Genomic DNA, 17,919 nt, shown 5'->3' with positions numbered 1-17,919 from the left:
TTCAAAGTCCAGAATTCAACCTTTAAGCTTCTATAAATGTTCTGCTTAAAATGTTTTGATCTTTTTTATCAGAACAGATCCAAAGATTAAAGATAACAACCACAATGAAAGCTGTAAAATAAACCATCCACAGTTCTTTGGTTATTCATTTCTGACTGAACTTTGGAATCAGTGGCGGCTGGTGGGGTTTTCTCCAGGTGGGGCTATAAATTCAAAATAGACGTACACCAAAAACTAATCAAACGTAAACTAAATTATCACACCAGTATATTTATATAAATGCAAAAAACAAAAAACATTATAAAAACACTTTATAAAAACAAAATATAGTTTCCTGTACAGGTTTACTATTTGAACATACCTGTTGCCTTTCTGAAGCCTTGTGAAGACAAATCTGTGTTTTGCATGGTCAAATATGGTGTCACAAACCTAAAATAATAATAATCAGTTTAATAATGAAGAAGCTATTAGTCAACTTTATATTTTGTTAATATATAAAAACTATTTATATTCAGAGAATGTGTTTATTTAAGAACAACTGTTCAAATTAACAAACACCTTGAAAAGTCCTTTTGTTTGTAAAAGGAGACAGAGAGCAGAATAAACCGTTAGCCTCGCTACAGGCAGCTAGCCAAGCCTTCTTGCTAAAAGGACGTTTGTTGCGCCATTTCTCTCTCTCCAATGTGTCTCTACCCACAACTCAATGTGTCAATCACCCGCAAAGCGTCTCTGTGCTCTGTGGCGGGAGGTGGTGAGCAAATACACTTCCTGCACCTGAGGGTGCACCAAAGCCTTGCCTGAATTCTCCTATACTTCTATATTGCAGAGGAGCTTCTGTGCATGTACAACTTTTAACAAGAGTTCATGGGCAAAGATTTTTGAGCCATAGGGTGGAAAAACATCACCAATTCGACGAAAAATGGAATTCAATTTAGTTTATTTATATTGTGCCAATTCACAACACATGTCATCTCAAGGCACTTTACAGTTCACCAAATCAAGTCAAATTGATTCAAACTTTTCTATCTAAGGAAAATCAGTTTGATCGCATCGACTCATTGACTCGACTCATTGTGCTTTTTGGACGGGGGCCGCCTTTTACAAACGCCTTTTGTATGCCTTCAAGTCAATGAGTCGATGCAATCGACTGGTTTTCCTTAGATAGAAAACTTTGTGTCAAATCAAATCAGTTGTAGAATGCATATCCTTTGTGAGCGCTGTAGTGTGTTTTGGAACACATTCTGTTCTACTAACTTTTCTTGCAAGATTATTAAAAAATACTTGACGCTGAATTAAACTCAAAAGAGAGTCACATCTGTTTTATAGAAAAGAAAATCACAATAATGTTAGCCTGAGACCTAGACTGAGCAGAAATGTCCTCCATGAAAAAGTCCAAAAACCAGAACAACTGCTGGCCCAGTTAAACACAAAAGACCATCCCACATTTATCTACAGTAAAACATGGTGGTGATGGTATGGTGGTGTGGGACTACTCTATGACTGCTAACCATAATATCTGCTCTTTAACAGTTAATCCTGAAGGAGAATTCCCAAATTTTTGTTTAATCTCTACTGGCTTCTTCAGCAAGATCATGATCCAGAGTCCCATGCAGACCTTCCTCTGAGAAACTGCAAAACAATTATATACCCCTTTCCCACTTTCTGAAAAAAAAGTTTAAACCTGGGAACAGTCGGCTTTTGAGCGCTGTGGAAACAGCTCACTGACGTGTGTCTAAGTGAGTCCAAGGACTCGGAAAGTGACCTGCTTTGTGATCGGCATGCTGTGGGACCTCCAGGCCCGGGTTGACCCACTATTTTACGTGACACCATTGAAAGCAACATACGGACGTCAACACACCGCTCCAGTCAAGCATGATCTAACAAGCCTTAACAACTCTGTTTACATTTGATAAAGAGAGAGATTCTGAAAGATAAAAGAGTGAAACAATAAAGCACACTGACTATGCCCCTGGCTACTTTACATGTTGCTCTCCATTGTTTACTTTCCTGATTTCTGTCGCCCTGGTGACATCATCAACTCTAACCCAGAGTGATGGTGTTACCAGACATGCAGCTGTGGGGGAACAAAGGCCAAGCAGCTCACCAGCGAGGGGTCAGAACCAGCTTTTTTTGCCAATGAGAAGGGAGCCAAGTGTTGATTGTTAGCAGGTCGAACCATGTAAGAAAAAAAATGCGTTTACCCGCTATTTTCAGAGGGATATGGAGCAGCCTAGCCACCATCTCGGGTTAAATATCACATGACATCTCAAGGCACTTTTCAGAGATAATTCAATCAAATCAGACAGATAAATTGATTAAACGTTTTCTAATAAAAGAGGCTTTGCATGATTAGTTCTTCCCAGGTGAGTCTGTTGCAGTGGTAAAAATGTGCTGCATTAACTCTTTTTAACTCATTAACTCCTCAGCAATTCCTCACCTGTATGCATGAAGTGACAGTGGGGAGAAAAACTCTAGCAAGACCAGGTTCAATGTGAGTGGCCTTTTGCTGAGGCTGACCTAGGGTTCATGAAGACAGGCGCAAAAAGAACAAAGAAGCTGCTATCTAAATGACCTAGATATTGCTGTGACTGATTGTCTCTCTTTTAAATATTAAATAATTAACCTTTATTGATCTCACATTGGCGAAATTTTCTTCAGGCTCATGCCTGTAACCTCTCTTTCCAAACAAGTTAACTTCCCAACACAAAATAAAAACTTCAAAACTCACTTTACAAAACTGGAGATAAAATTACAAAGTCTTCTGTTTCTCTACTTTCACATTTTTCCAAGCACCCTTTTCAAACTAGTCTCTGAATGTGAGCACAGATTCAGATCACATAGATCCAGAGCTTTAGCAGTTCTGGAATCATTAGAAGTAATGAGCAGCTCCAGAGATAAAAAAAAATTAAATTGTAATAGGTCTATTTGTTGATCTACAAAACATTTGACACAATTTATCTCAATATATTAATCAGGAAATCAGAGCAAACCAGATTGATCCCTGTTGTTTAATTTAAATTCTACACAGTTTCCATCTGGAAAGGCTCCACTGGAAAGTGTTTGTAAAAGGGAGGGACATTCAGTGCAATTCTTCAAGCTCGTTGGGTAAATCACCAAGTGGCCCCTGCCTCAGTGTTGAGCCTTTAGCCAATCACAGCAGTGGGAGCAGCTGTGATCTATTTGATTTAATTGAACTTTATTGATCTCACATTGGAGAAATTTACCTCTGCATTTAACCCATCCACTTTAAGAGCAGTTGGCTGCCATCGTGGGGCGCCCAGGGAGCAGTCAGGGGTTAAGGGTCTGGCTCAGATCCCCAAAGTGGCAGTCTGTGGGAGTGGGGCTCAGAACCTCAGCATTCTAAGCTCTACGCCCTAACCACTAGGCCACCACTCCCCTTTTATCTTTATCATTTTCCATGTTGAGGATTTAGGTGAGAAGCTCACATTAAGATGCTACTTCCACTTATCACTAAGAACCTGTTGACAAGGTTTTTCTTTTGGATGTCTCTCTGCCTTTTTGGGGGGGGTGTCTAAACAGACCCCTGAGGGATTGGGCCTCTGATTGGAGAGATAATACCTCTGCTATGGAAACACCTTTTATTCTATGCAGCCGAGCTGAAGGAGTGGCTAGAAGGATGGATTAGATAAAAAACAGATTAAAAAGATAATGTAGAGAAGGATTACATAGCGTTATGTCTGTGAGCTTGGTGCTACAGTCTGCTGAATCATGAGCTGGATAGCATGTGGTTATATCTTCTTACACATCTGTCATTGGTTTCCTCATCTAATTATCTTTAATCATTATTTTCACTGCAATGCAGTATAACTTGGTGATCTTTTGAACATGGCTGCATGATTTGACATATGAGATGAGCAGGTTTTGCAAGTCTAAAACTCCCATTCCTCTAATGCAAACACCGCGCCTACAGTAACTTTTTTAAGGTTTTCCATGATCAGCACAAAGCATACCTGCTTTATGACACTAAATTTCCTTTCCTGTTGCTAATATTATCCTGTCTATATTAGCTTTTCATAGGCAAATAGCTTGCTAAGAGCATGCGCATACACCTATTTGGTGGTTGGGTTTTTCCCTGCTTCATAATGTCTTTCAGTCCTTTCCCGAGTGTCATGTTCTTATCTCTAAACTTGTTTCCTTTTTGTCCTGCTCTGGATGAAATGAAAGGGCGAACAGGAAAATTATTAGAAAATCCCCACATTGTGTTCCAGTGGTAAAAGAAACAAAACAATGATAACCAGTCAGTCTCCAAAGATAAGATACATGACGATCATGAATAAAGATAAGCGCTTATTAAAACAGACTGCAACCTGAGAGTTCGGCTCAGTTCTTCCATTCATTTCCTGATCCTTACTGTAACCTTACTTGGCTATAGCTGCTGGCGGGTTGTCACTCACACACCCTCACCTGGAGGCAGTTTTCCATTAGTACCAACTGAGCATTTTTCTGTTCTCTCCAACTTGAGTAATTTCTTAAATTTGTTACCTTTAGCAGTGGCACGGGAAGGGGGGTGCTGCGGGGGCTGCAGCCTCCCTCGTCATAGCATCAGCCCCCCATGGTGGGGGGCTGTGGAGTAACATAATATTGTACTTAAAAACATGAAATTATTTATGTATTTATTTTTTAAAAGACTGTGTTTGACATGGGATTAAAATGATAGGCTGTGTATAAGATATAAACTAATGATTCATTATTTTAATATTTCATAAAAAACTAGGCTACTCCCCCGGAAGCTTCCGCCACCTCACATTCATTTAGGCATGGCTAGCAATAGGCAGCAGAAACGTATTTCTGACTATTTCGAGGTAAGAAATCGTTTTAATTCCCCTATACTGCCGCATTTAGCGTTATTAATGTGCCCATTCATCTTAGTCCTGTGGCTGAAGAAGTCTACGCTAGAATAAGGCTGCATATCACTAAATATTATGTCTGTATTAAGCTATTTAGTGATAAAATATGAAATTAGTTAAATTTTTTTTTTGTGTGTGTGTTTTTTGTTTCAGATATGAAATCATTCCCCCATATCCATAGTCGAATGGACTTTCAAGACGTTCAATGCTCAGTTTAGGCTATATTTAGGCCATGTTTTATTCCTGATCCTGTTGATTGTGAGCTCTTGTTTGTTTTGAATGATTAAAAGAGAAGAAATAAAGTTTAAAATGTTCATGCTTTATTCCGATGCATTTTAAATGGCAGTTAGTTTTTGGCGACAAATGTAGGCCTACAATATTATGTTAAAAACGTCAGCCACAGCCCTCAACATAATGACGTCATGTGTTTTCCAACCCAGCCATCAGACCCCTTTGCTTGAAACAGCTTCCAGCGCGCCTGACCTTTAGTTACCTTTAGTTACCTTCTATGACTGTTGTGGCATCAGCCATCTTCTGTGGAGCTGTCTGTTGGAGCAGTGGCTTATCTGTAGCTGAGAGAAAGTGGCTGGATTAGCTGATCAGAAAGGCCAGCTCTGCGATTGGATGCCCTCTGGACTCAGTTCAATAGGTGCGAAACAAAAGGATCCTAACTAAATTAACATCTCTGTTGGATCATGTCTCCCACCCCATGTAAGCTGTTGCTGAACCAGAGAGCTCCTTCAGTGACTGCTGCAACCTAAATGCACCAGGGAGCATTATCACAGATCCTTCCTCCCAGCAGCTTTAAGACTCTATAACCACCACTATTCCCAAAAACCCCAATAAGTTGTTACAATCATGCTCATTTTGCAGTTTATCTTAGGCAGTTAAAAAACATGCTGCTGTCATTTTTTACATCTCTGATGTTGCTGCTATTTTTAAATATCCATTACTGTAAAAATGTCCACAGCTGTATATTAGTTATTTATTCACCAGGTGCACAGTCTTATATTGTTTATACACTTTACAGTACAGTATTTTATTGTTTATTTTTCTAACTCTTCACTGTTATGTTATTCTTATATATTTTAAGATTTTTCAATTTTTTCTATAATATTTTTGCTGTAAGCACCATAATTTCCCCATTGTGAGACAATAAAGGGGGTTTCTATTCTATTCTATTCAAATTACATTTCACTTTTCACTTAAGTAAAAATGTTGAAGTCATCCTTCTCACATTTAAGTACGATTTTAGGCACCTCTGGAAAAGACCCACTGCTTTATTACCAATAAAATCCGACCCAAATCCAGCAAGACTCTCTGATAGCTATATTAAGCACTTTAGATATACTAACAATATTTATATGATGGATAAAAAGACTTAATCCAGTTAATTGAATAAGGAATTAAAAATAAAATATGTAGGGATTCAGAGTGATTACTATTTTTTCAGAGGAAAAAAGCAAAGTAAAATATTTAGTGTATTGGTATAAAGGCTGTTAATGTGTTCAGAAGGTTGATGATGGCAGGTTTTCTTAAGCAGGAGGAAATAAATACATTGCTTGGCTTAAAAATATCAATCAGCCCCAAAAAAAACTATTCAAAACAGAAACATTTTATACTCGTGTTTTAGCAAATCTAATTCCCAAAGGAGATAAGGTATAATGATTACAAATATTTCATATCTGAATGTATTTTGTCAAATAAATCTATTCATTTCAGAACTACAAAGTTTATATAAGACTGTAAGAGAAAAAGCTTTTTAGGCAATGAAATGTAATCGTTAAATGATTCAAAGTTTAAATTCAGGTTGAAAGCTGTAGCTGTTCTTCCTGCAGTGAAACCCTCGAGGGTGTAAAAGAAAATGATGCAGGGTTTGGAAAATGAAATCATCTGCACCCTAGTGGTAAGAGAGAGTTAAAGAGCCGAAAGCAGAAGAATGTCATCATTTTGGAGAATTTCCATGAAGCAACAGAGAGGAAAACAGCTGCTTCTGCTTTCGCTGGAACAGAGATGCAGAACAACATGGGTTCTAAGTGAAACTCAGAACATTTTAACAAATCTCCTGCTTCCGTTCATCTTTCTGTTTGAAACACAATCAACACTCAGCATTAGATAAGATGAACTTTGGTTAATAAAGATTTAACAACAGATAACAACAAAGAGGAAGAAAGCAGCTTCACTAACTATGGGTTTTAACTCTCATGTAACATTACCTGATAGGACTTTTATTGTTCTATCAAACATCTCCACATCTTAGATTCCTGTGAAAAGCGTTGCTCTACAGCTCCTGCAGATATAAGAAGGATAGCGGCCTACATTTCTGTCCTTAAACAAACCTTTGAAAACCTTTGGGCTTGGTGCAGAATATTAAACCTTATTGGTGATTTTCTATAAACATTATTTATTAATTATCACAGACAAATCATTAACCATAGTTATTTTAAAGATAACATTAATTGACACATATAATTACATAACACCATTAAGACTGAAAACTTCAGTTTGTCTTTTAAGGGCTACAAAATGTTTGCATGTTGTCATAAAAATGATATGTTGTAATAATTGTATTAAGTTGTCTTTATTTATTTTCTTCTTATGTTTGTATTTTAAAGTTCTGACTTTGACATTAAAAAAATGTCTGATAACTGTTAAGGGTTTCCTGATTCGTGGCTATATTTCCTTATTTTAACTTTGCATTTGATTAGTCATTCTAGTGGTCCTATAGTTATGCTTATTACAGCTCATTCGTCTTTGGTCTGCTTGTTGATTTTGCCTCTCATGTTTCATTCTTAGAAGCACTTGCATAAGATTGTGTACATTTCTTCTATTTAAAAGGTTTGAATGAAATTTGACATATTCAAAAACACTCTAACTGTCACAAGCTCAAATAAAACTTTTATTTGATAGTTTGCATGTGTATAGACAGCTGGAGATAGGCGCCAGCACCCCTCGGGACCCCAGCAGAGATGATAAAATGGATGGATGGAGTATAAAGGGGTTTTTTACATGTGGTGCAGTTCAGTTGCGGTTCTAGAGCATATTTTCTAGTGGGGCCAGGGTGTGGTCATGCTGTTATGGGAGCACATAACAGCATGAAATAAAACACAAGGCAATAGGTTTCCTTTTTAATATATTAGGAGAGTCGGTTTGCACTGAATGAAGTGAAATTTCCATGCCATCTGGTTTAATAAAAGTTGTATGTTGTTCCAATTGAAAATTTATATTTTTGGATTGAAAATATACATTTTACTAAATTTTAAAATCCCTAACAATGGGGGAAAAGGAACCGAAATATTTAGTGAGCTAAACAAATATGTACCTAAAGTAAAAAAAAAGCTATTACTTGAAATATTATGTCAATGTAAATTCATAATTCAGGAATATTACATCTGATTTACTTTAAATAACAGTTACCAGTTTTAATCAAAACAGAATTAGAACCCAAGTAAAACTGAGAAACTAGATGGGCACCATAATGTCTGAGCCAAGGTTAAAAATGAATAATAGAAAATTAATTTCATTTAAAGTCCCATTTATTTCTTTTTACTTGGTTAAAACTCAAAAACATGAATCTTCATGTCACAGTTTGTCCTCTTCAATATGGCGACCGTGTTGACGTATGACTACAATAGCCGATTCCGAACTGCCCGCACCAACATGGCGCATTTAAGAGAGGTTGGAGGCGGGGTCAACAACCTGTTGGATTACGGAAAGTTTCGTAACGTCACGTTTCTCGTCACGTAACTACGTCATTACGTCTGAATTATAGGTCGGAGGAGCAGCCGGTTCAGAGCCACAGCAGAGATCCAGCGGTTGACGGACACAGAAGTAACGGAGGATAAGCGGTTCACGAGCTAAACATCGGACCAGACGCCGCTTTTTCTGGACTTAAGTTGGACGCAGGGACGAAGAAGAACAAAACCTACGGAGTCCAAACCCGTTAAAGAAGCAGTAAAATTTGCGGTCAGCGCAGCTTTATCCTCTTGTTTCTAATCTAAACAAGCTGCGAAGTGAGAGGACAGCCATGATTCCCCCCCTGTGCCTCGTGTTGATGCTCGCCGCCTCCGTTTTCTCCGAGTCGGTGAGTCTGTCCACAACCAGCCGAACACACCTTGAATGTTTTAAATGATTAAACTAGGACTTCGCTTATTTTTAGCCTGTTTGTGATAAATATTTAGGCTTCAAGGTTTGGGAGTCGGACTCCCACAGCCTGCTTTTATTATTCCAAACGGGGCCCAGTTTAAGGAGGGGGGAGGTCTCTACATCCTTAAACTGATTATTTTTACCGCAGTTAAACTCCTTTTTTATCCAAACTGACTTCAAGCCAGCGAAATCTGGACATTTTCAAATCGTTGCCAGAAAAAGTCTGAGTAACGCGATGCCGAAAGGCAACTTTTCCCTCCTTCTCCAAACATTTGGGAAGAGTTAAACAGGGACTTCCTGTCTCCCAGCTCCTAAAGGTTGACTTAATCCCGAAAGAATTTGTGTGCTGCGGGTTTGGTAGCGCCACACTCTTTCTGTGCTTTCTGAAGCAGGAAAACCCAGCCAGTTTGGGGTTTTCCACCATTCTGAGCAGAACTGCACAAACAGACTGAGAGTTTATGCTTTAAACTGTGGCTGCTGTTAAAAAAAAAACACTTTCCCTGCAGAACCTCTAAACATTTTCCTCTGATTTTATTCTCTGTCAGTCAGAATCAGCTTGTTTCCATTTAATCAGATTTTTAGTTCTACCCAGGTGGTCTCTGTCCACTCTCTAAGCTGTGGTTTCTATAAAGAGGTAATTTTTAGAAGATAATCCAGTAAAACCCCCTCTTGAGGCGGTTTAAACAGACCCAGATTCTCCATCTGTCATGATTTGGGCCTGATTTATGGAAGCACAGAGAAAGGACCCAGCTGTTGGGATGGGTCAGACATCTACCTGTCTGGACTTGATTTATCACCTGGGTGTTGAAATCCTGGGAATGCCCTGTTGGACTGCAGCAGATGTCTTTACAGAGCCAGATGTTGATACAGGTACCACCAGAACCATCTGGGAGTGAAAACCAGGCACCTGGCGGCACTGAGACCCTGTTTTTCCCCCTTTACCAGCATATAAAATTGGATTTGGACATATTTATTCAGTCTTTTTATATAGACAAGTGTAAACAAAAAGACTTCTGTTTTAGAACAGCTCTCTAGACAATTTCATACATTTCATTAATATGAAATTGTCTAGAGAGCTGGATGGGATCTTAGCATCCAAATGGGATTTTTATCCTGGTGGAAGAGGATCTGATGCTGGAGCATTAGGGGCCTGTTTCCTGGGCTTCACCCCATCAGATGTTGTTGAGCTGCTTCTACTGCCTCCTTCAGCTCCTGAAGCGCTCGCTTCTCCTTGCTCGGGGGAGGAAGACATCCGCCTTGTTGGCAGCCGGTGGATGGTGTGATTGGTTCGGTTCTGTTTGTTTGTTTCCCATCAGTCTTAGCAGGTCTGAGTTCACGTTGCCAACATGTTGATGTTTACATCAACATGTTGATGCCGGCTGTGGGCCACCCACAGCCGGCTCCTCCTCCCACTGGGCCCGGTTGCTGTGCAAAGATGGAGGGAAAGGGCACTAATGGCAGGTTGAGCAGCATGCCGGGCGTGTTTCTCTCTCAGTCTCTAATCATTGGAAAGCCGGCAGGAATTTCTAAGATGGTGACTCATGTGAGCGTTTTTACAGTCCGTGATGTTCCCTCACCTCCTCCCCTCCTTTCCTTCTCCATGCTGGAATGTGACCTTTGGTGATCTTGATCGGCCCTCGGGGGGGATTTTACACACTTGGGCGATCTCAATAGGGCCCCGGGGTCTTTTCATGGGCTGTGATCCTTTTTGGATACACCTACAGCTTTCCCACCCAAACATTCCCCTCATCCTATTTTTCCTGCTCCTTAAAGGAGCTCCATCATTTCTTCCTTTTTATCGTTGCTCTTTGAAAAGCCCCCCCCCCTTGCCCGGCGCCCTTTCATCACCCGCTGAGGTCATGGCGGGTATGTGGGTTTGGCGTTCCTGGCTAATCGATAACAATGTTCCCTCACCTGACAAAAGGAACGTGCTCTGAATGCTAAGAGCCGAAGGAATGATGGGAATGTGTTTGAGGATTAAGTTGGATTTCTAATCCGCTGGAAGCCAACAGGAAGTGTTGGAAAACCGGGATCCGACGGCGGTTTGCTTCGGTCAGAGATCAGCAGCAGCCCGACGGATCCTGCCTGTTGGCCTCCATGTTATTTCTCTCGTGAGGCTGCAAGTCGCTGCAGGTCTTTCCCTGGAAGGGTGAAATGGGGAGGGGTCGGGGAGCAAAATTATCCCTCTTTTTTAGTGCAGTAAATCAAAAGGCTATTGTCACTAAAGAAAAGGAAACTTCCGGCGGCTTATTGAGGCGTAACCGACCAGTTTGGTCTTAAATTGGTTTTAATTGGCACCATTAATGGCAGCGCCTGTGGCAGCTAATCAGTGTAAAAAAATCCTCTTTAGTTAGAGTTAATCCAAACCAACCTGAGCCTGTTGAGTCCATTTGTTGGATCTTGTAGGAATGTGGCTGGTTTGGCACTCAGCCCCCCCCCACCCCACCCCTCTGGATCATTTGCAAGAGAATGAGGTGGGTCTTTTTTTTTTTTTTAAGGGAAGTTTTTCTTTTTTGTCTCCTTTGCACGACGGGGCGCTCTGAAAGCCGGCGTGCTGAAAGGACGCTGGGAAGGAGGAGAGCGTGATAAATAGTGGCGCTGGGATGTAATAATGGTTCCTGCTTTGCTGTCCGCTGGTCTATAAAATCCCTTTGGGCCGAGGAATGTTGGCACAGAGAGAGGAGCTTTTTGTCCTTCCTGGCTGAGCTGGCCGGCCGCCGAACCCGATCTCCCTCCACCCCTTCCAACCGCTGCATACTCTGGCTGCGCTGACGGGAACTATATGAATGCATTTGGGACAGAAGGCCTTCTAGAACTGTTATTGGACTGATCGACTATCTGATCGACTGTTTGACACCAGATGATTGGCTGAAATATTCGTGCGTTTCTTCTGTTTATTGGCGGTGGTTCTGGTTTTGGCTGTTCTTAGCCCAGACGTTAAAAGCAGCCATTTTATTCTGAGCAACAGTTCTCAGCTATGATTAGATCCAGTTTGCTCGGTCTAATCCAGGACTCAGTCTATTGTTCCAGGCCCAAAGCCCGGTTATTTGCAGCTCCGCTGAAGTGGTCGGCCATACGTTATTCTGTGGTGCTGATCCGGACAGACCTTCCTTTTCCTCTCTGTTTGCCCTTAGCCCTGTTTGTTTACTCCACTCCGGTTCTGTTTATTGTTTGCCAAGGATCATGTGGTAACAGACCGTAATCTGGGTTCTGTTGGTCTTTGCGGACGTTGTGTAACAGAACCGGTTGCTGCCGAGTTCTGTGGAATTTTCCTCAGTAAATGAGACCAATTCAAATTAGTCTGTGTCTCAGTGAAAGTCCTCACACATTCCTCCCAGATGGGGCGGGGGTGCAGAACAGCCCCTCTTTGATGTTTTGCTTCATTTTCAGGTCTTTGGAACTTTTGTGTCCAACTCTCACAGAACTCTGGCGATGAGGTCGGGTTCTGGGCCTCTGCCGAACAGCCGAACTCCAGGCTGTAATTTTCCAGAGCTCCCGGTTGTTTAGGTCCGGACTCTGAGACTGTTTTCCTGCTGGACTGACGTGGGTTCTCCGACAGTCGGTTTGCTTTGGCTCCTTCAGAGACGAGACAGGAATGTGGTGGCTGACTGAGCAGCCAAGACCTCGACTACCGGGCCGACCCACATCCAGCCACATTCCTTACTCGGTTCTAATCCACAAACTGAGCCAGAGTCAGCATAAAGTAGTTCTGGACCAAGAGCACCTCCAGGCCTGACTGTCCCAGTACTCGTTCCTGGTTCTGATCTGGCAGAAGAACATTTAGCATCCCAGAATGAGTTAAATCTGCTTCTTTCCAGTGTGTCTGGACCTTGGTTCTGGTCCTATTGATCCTCTTTGTCCAATGCATATTTAACAGGAAGTTGAAATCTGAAAGTGTGAGAGAAGTTCTGAGTAATTGTAATAATAGTGAGTGAGTCTAACCAGGCTGATCCTCAGCTTTTTCCTGGAAATCAATGGCTCTTATTGTGGCGGCGCCTTCACTCTGATGAACGAGTCTGGAGGAAAATTCAATCGTTAAGCTCGTTTCCTCTCAGGATTCATATCCTGGAGTCTCTGGAGACTTTTGTTTGACACTGAATGGTTTTGTTTCAGACAGATGTCTTCTGCCTTCCTGCCTTTTTTTCCTTTACATTTCCTGACCTTTAACGCCGCAGCCGCATCTTTCATCCTCTGAGCTCCTCAGCCGGATCGTCTCTGATCCAAAGCAGCCTGGCGCAGAGGTGTCAGATCTGAGGGATGGAGGCAGCAGGAAGAGGCCGAGCCCCGCTGCAGGCAGTCGGCTTATTTGTCCATCAGTCACGTCTTCAAGTATAACTGGATGTCGTTCTGTCCACCAATAAAAGCAGCTTGGGTTAGATCAGAAGCTCCCACAGGAGGCTGCTCATTAGGCTCATTAAATCAGAACCAGCTGGCCGCTTTTTAGTCCGACTCCTTGGACCGGGAAGTCTGGGAGAAAACTGCAGCTTCAGAAATAACAGCAGCCGTGTTTATTTCTGATCAGACTGAGCAGCAGGTCACAGGGTGGTTTCTGCTTTCTCTGACTGAGCGTTAACCCCAGAGCTGCTGGGCTAAAGATAGACTGGATGTCAGGTCAGGGAACCGGTCCAGGTATCCTGGACGTTGTCAGAGGAAGGTGTTGTTGGTTCATCTAAAAACCTGATCCTCCTGTATGGCCGACCTTTGAGGCGGAAAGGGTCCAGATCAGCCGGTTTCTTAGGGTCTGACTGGACACCAGATTCTGGTCTGGTTCTGATCAGGGTCCGACTGGACACCAGATTCTGGTCTGGCTCTGTGCTGCACATGGGGCCGTTTATGTCTGGTTTCCAGGATGTTTGGACCGCAGCAGCGCCACTCTTTGTTTCTGTTCCAGAGCTCTAACACATTTGGTTCCAATCAGCCCGCTGGGATCCGCCGCCGTGGCGTTACCGGGGCAACAGTCGCATTTGGGCAGCCATCCATGAGCCCACATCCAGCATCGCTCCTTAGACTCGACCCGAAGCCCAGGAGATGGCTGCAGGTCGGGTGGAGTTGGGTTTGACCGAACCGTTGCAGTCGTTAAAGTTTAGGAAAGGCAGGATCTGACTCGGAGGTTCTGCAGACCCGTCTTCAAACGGGTCCATTCAGGTTTCCTTTGTTGGATTTTGGGTTCTGCTTCTTGTCAGACAGAAGATTCTCAAGGATTTTTAATGAACCAGGTCATTCTGTTTGGGTCCTATTGGGTTTTGTCAGCATGTGTCTGGACCTCAAGGGGCCTATTATGGACCTGGTCCATTAGAACCAGCACCCACTGGTGAGGTCTGATCCGTCGATCCAATCCTTATGTAACGGATCCAGTTTTCCCGCCTGAGTGAAGCGTTTCTGTTGGCCTGGAACATGTTTCATAACACAGTGGGGGTCAAAGGTCGGGAGCTGTGAGGGTAAACATTAACATGGAGACATTTTGAGCCAGTTTAACCTCTACTGGGCCAGATCTGTAAACATAGAACCAGTACGCTGTAGAATTGTGTTCCAAATCCGCTGGCGGTTCATTAATAGACCCAGCCGGTTCCACCAGAGCCAACAACGTTAAGGTCATTTTTTTTTTTTAAATAATATAAAAAGATATGTTCTACCCCTGTGGCGCTCAGAACAGAAAAAGTTGTTTTGATTATTTTCTTAGTTCTGTGGTTCTGGTTTATATATAATATTTACTCAGTAATGCAGAAATGGCTCCAGTCGGCGCCGCCTGAGGCGTTTTATTATTACTGATCTGTTTCTGGGGCCTGAAAACCTTCCGGAAGCCGCAGAGAAGAGAAGCAGACCTGAGGCCTCGGCACAGAACCAAAGCTGAATCATTCTGGGTTTAGTGGGGCAGGATTCCTGTGACATGACTCAGCAGACGTGTAGCGGCCTGCAGAACCACGAGTCACAGTGGTTACAGTCATTAGGAGAGCGGCTGAGGGGTTCAGGCGGGTCCAATCCTGATCCGTCTGACGTATCAGGATTTGAATCTGGAAAGAAAAGAGCTCACAGCATCAGAACTGAAACCAGATTTATCCTGGTTTGGTTTCTGTCCGGGTTCAGATCCGCTGATGATTAAATGTCCGAATCAGTTTGGCTGAATTCTGCCTCTCAGATTAGCTGTGTATGAGTGGGGGGGTAATTAATCTGATGTTGGGGGTTAATCCCATTTGCTGATGGGATTAGAGGAGGTCGATGTCTCTCTGTTCTGTGGGGGTTTGGTTCAGTTCTTTTGGACTCTGTGCCGACGAGATGTGGCGGGTTCTTCTTCTCTGAACCGTCCGTTATGTCCCAGCAGGTGAGGGAGACGGAGACGTGGATGCCCATCAGGACCACACAGACTGTCGCCATGACGACAGGCGACCTGGAGGCATCAGGGGACACTTCCAACGGCTCAGACTTTGGCTTCTCTGACGACGAAGACGATGATGAATACGATGCATCCGGGTCGGGAGGAGGAGGTGGGTTCTGGTTCTGAAGCCGACGGCTCCTATTTAAACCCGTTCAGTTCGAATGTAAAGCCTTGTTTTTTTTTTTCTCTCCAGAACCCGAGCCCACAGAAAGAGAGTCCAGACCTTCAGTTGAGGTAAGAACCCTTCAGCTGGTTCTGATTCTGGGATGTTCTGATCCAGTTAAGAGATGAGTTCTCACAGCATTGTTTCCTCCGCAGCCTGACATCAACGATAACCGGATCCCCGACCTGCATCTCCCGGTGCGGCCCACCGTCAACGAGATCGAGCTCGTCAAGGACAAGAACGAGATCCGTCTGCTGGGGAACGAGCATGGACCCAAGGACGAGAACCAGTCCAACGTCCTGATGTCCCAGGCCACGGAGCACAGCATCTTCAACAAGACGGAGGTTCTGGCAGGTTAGTAACCGGGTTTAAAAAGCCCAAACTTACAGCGTTTGTGAAAAACCACCTGATGTGCTTCAGTTCTGACTCCCGACTCCTCGTGTTCCTCCAGCTGTGATCGCCGCCTGCGCCGTCCTCCTGATGCTCGCCGTGCTCCTCATCCTCTTCCTCATCTACCGCATGAAGAAGAAGGACGAAGGCAGCTACGACCTGGGGAAGAAGCCCATCTACAAGAAGGCCCCCACCACGGAGATCTACGCGTAGACTCCGCCCCCTCCTCCCTGACCTCTCACACACACAAACACACACACCTCAGCTCTGTACAAACCCATCAGGGCCTCATCTCCATCACCTCACCTCCCTTCAACAGAGTGACATTGGATGAATCCGGAGCCCCCGACGACTCAACCTATTGACTGGCTCCTCCTCCTCCTCCTCACACCTGTATGAAAATAACTGGCCAATCAGAGGAGGGGAATCCTGGAGCGGCGGGATTGGACCGGTTCCGCTGCGGCGTGCCGTGTTTTTTTGTTTTATTCGGATCTGTCCTCGAGTTGAAAGGAAAAAACAACAGAACGGACTCTTCCTGCTTTACTCCCGTTAAACACTAACATGTTATTTATTCACTCGTCTTCCTCGTCTCATTTTTCACAACGGAAAAATCAGACGGCTTTTATTTCGCCTGTAGGCAGTAGGTTTTCTGTTCTAGATCACAATCATGTTTTTTTGTTTCCTTTTTATTGTTTTATTTCGATGCGTCGGGATCCCAGGAGGCAGAGCTTCCGACTCCGACCCGGAAGTTCTGCCTCCGGTCCGACGGGAAGCCAGCGCGGAATGTGGCTCCGCTGCTGGGAAGGAGGGGAAACGATCACCGCCGTGCCTCCAGTTTGGCAGAATATTTTTTATTTTTAGAGAAAATTGTCTAAGTGGTTTGGACTGAGATGGAAAATGAATTCCCTTCTTGTTCTTGGAAGTTCACTGAATCCCACCCCTCCCTTTACTGTTGCTCTCTGGTCCAGATAAGCCGGCCCGGCCCTAAAATTACTGCACTAGTTCTACTGGTACACCAAGTGACCCGACCCCTTAACCCCCGGTACGATTGGCAGAACTTTCTGGAAAACCTTTCCGTCTGGCTTTGGTTCTGTTGTTTTTTTTCACAGTGGGTCGGACGGTTCCCTTTATAAGCTACACCGACTGTTTCTCTGATCGACCTGAGGATCCACGAGAAAACATGAAGCCGACTAAAAGAAAAACGAAACAAAACAAAAAAAGGTCGGAAACTCATTTCTCAGCCAGAGACCTAAACGGGTCCGACGTGTAAATAGTCATTCATTTAAGAGCAAATCGTATCTAAAGGTTGGTACTTTGGCCGCATCCTGGCAGCACAAATGTCTACCAAATATTTAAAAAGCCAAATAGTTTGTGTTTCCCGCGGCGACGTTCACGTGATTGACTGTAAATGTAAAGTTTTGATACTAACGGGCCTCCTGGTCGTCCTCCATCAGATCAACACCTTCCCTTTTTGTATTAATTTAACTGTCAGATGATTTTATTGCCTTCCTTCAGGTACGGGTGTCTGGCCCTTTTAAGCTGTTGTACATGTGATTTTAAAGTTTTATATACACTAGTTGGATTTTCAGAGACCTAGCTTTGAAACGTTTTAATTTTTTAAGAAGTTCTTTTATCTTTAGACTTTTTGTTGCTTTCATATTTATGTTTTTTGCTGTTTTTATGTGTAGAAGAAGTGATCATTATTCAGGGGATGTTATGCTATGAACCACGTTGACGCCGGCGGACCTGGGCCTGACCGTTTATTCTTCTTTTGTTACTGAAATAAAACGCAGCGGACGTTGATGGAAAGTTCTGGTTCCTCAGTGTCAGTTCAAGGTTGTTCTTCTTTTTGCTTCCCTAGAAATATTAATAATAAGTCCTGATAGAGATCAGGAAGAGGAGGAGCTCCGAGATTAGGAGCTTGTTGAGGAAAAATAAATAGCGGGTCATCCCCAGGTCCGGTGGGTCAATGTGGAGAG

At 43.1% G+C, this 17,919-nt stretch overlaps 1 protein-coding gene across 3 annotated transcripts; it reads left to right on the top strand.

Annotated features, from left to right (window-relative positions):
• The first annotated feature begins 8,642 nt into the window (after positions 1 to 8,642).
• Positions 8,643 to 17,160, top strand: sdc4 (syndecan 4). 3 transcript variants are annotated; one of them, XM_038306058.1, is made up of 5 exons: positions 8,643 to 8,952; positions 15,334 to 15,496; positions 15,581 to 15,621; positions 15,706 to 15,904; positions 16,002 to 17,160. In XM_038306058.1, exons 1-5 carry the CDS (start codon positions 8,896 to 8,898, stop codon positions 16,151 to 16,153), a joined length of 612 nt encoding a protein of 203 aa, XP_038161986.1. In that variant the 5' UTR covers positions 8,643 to 8,895; the 3' UTR covers positions 16,154 to 17,160. The 3 variants fall into 3 exon arrangements, with proteins under 3 accessions (XP_038161986.1, XP_038161985.1, XP_038161983.1); XM_038306057.1 differs by having other exon boundaries at positions 15,331 to 15,496; XM_038306055.1 differs by lacking the exon at positions 8,643 to 8,952 and adding an exon at positions 11,408 to 11,488.
• The last annotated feature ends 759 nt before the right edge of the window (positions 17,161 to 17,919 follow it).

The sequence above is a fragment of the Cyprinodon tularosa genome, unplaced genomic scaffold (assembly GCF_016077235.1).
Source record: "Cyprinodon tularosa strain WSP-4 unplaced genomic scaffold, ASM1607723v1 ctg570, whole genome shotgun sequence".
Classification (NCBI taxonomy): Eukaryota; Metazoa; Chordata; class Actinopteri; order Cyprinodontiformes; family Cyprinodontidae; genus Cyprinodon; species Cyprinodon tularosa.
This window is presented reverse-complemented; position numbering and strand designations above follow the sequence as displayed.

Coding starts and splice junctions, on each gene's coding strand:
- sdc4 (XM_038306055.1), top strand. CDS start 11,423: ATGTGGCTGGTTTGGCACTCAGCCCCCCCCCACCCCACCCCTCTGGAT. Junction 15,497..15,580: donor ATCCGGGTCGGGAGGAGGAG/GTGGGTTCTGGT, acceptor TTTTCTCTCCAG/AACCCGAGCCCACAGAAAGA. Junction 15,905..16,001: donor CAAGACGGAGGTTCTGGCAG/GTTAGTAACCGG, acceptor GTGTTCCTCCAG/CTGTGATCGCCGCCTGCGCC.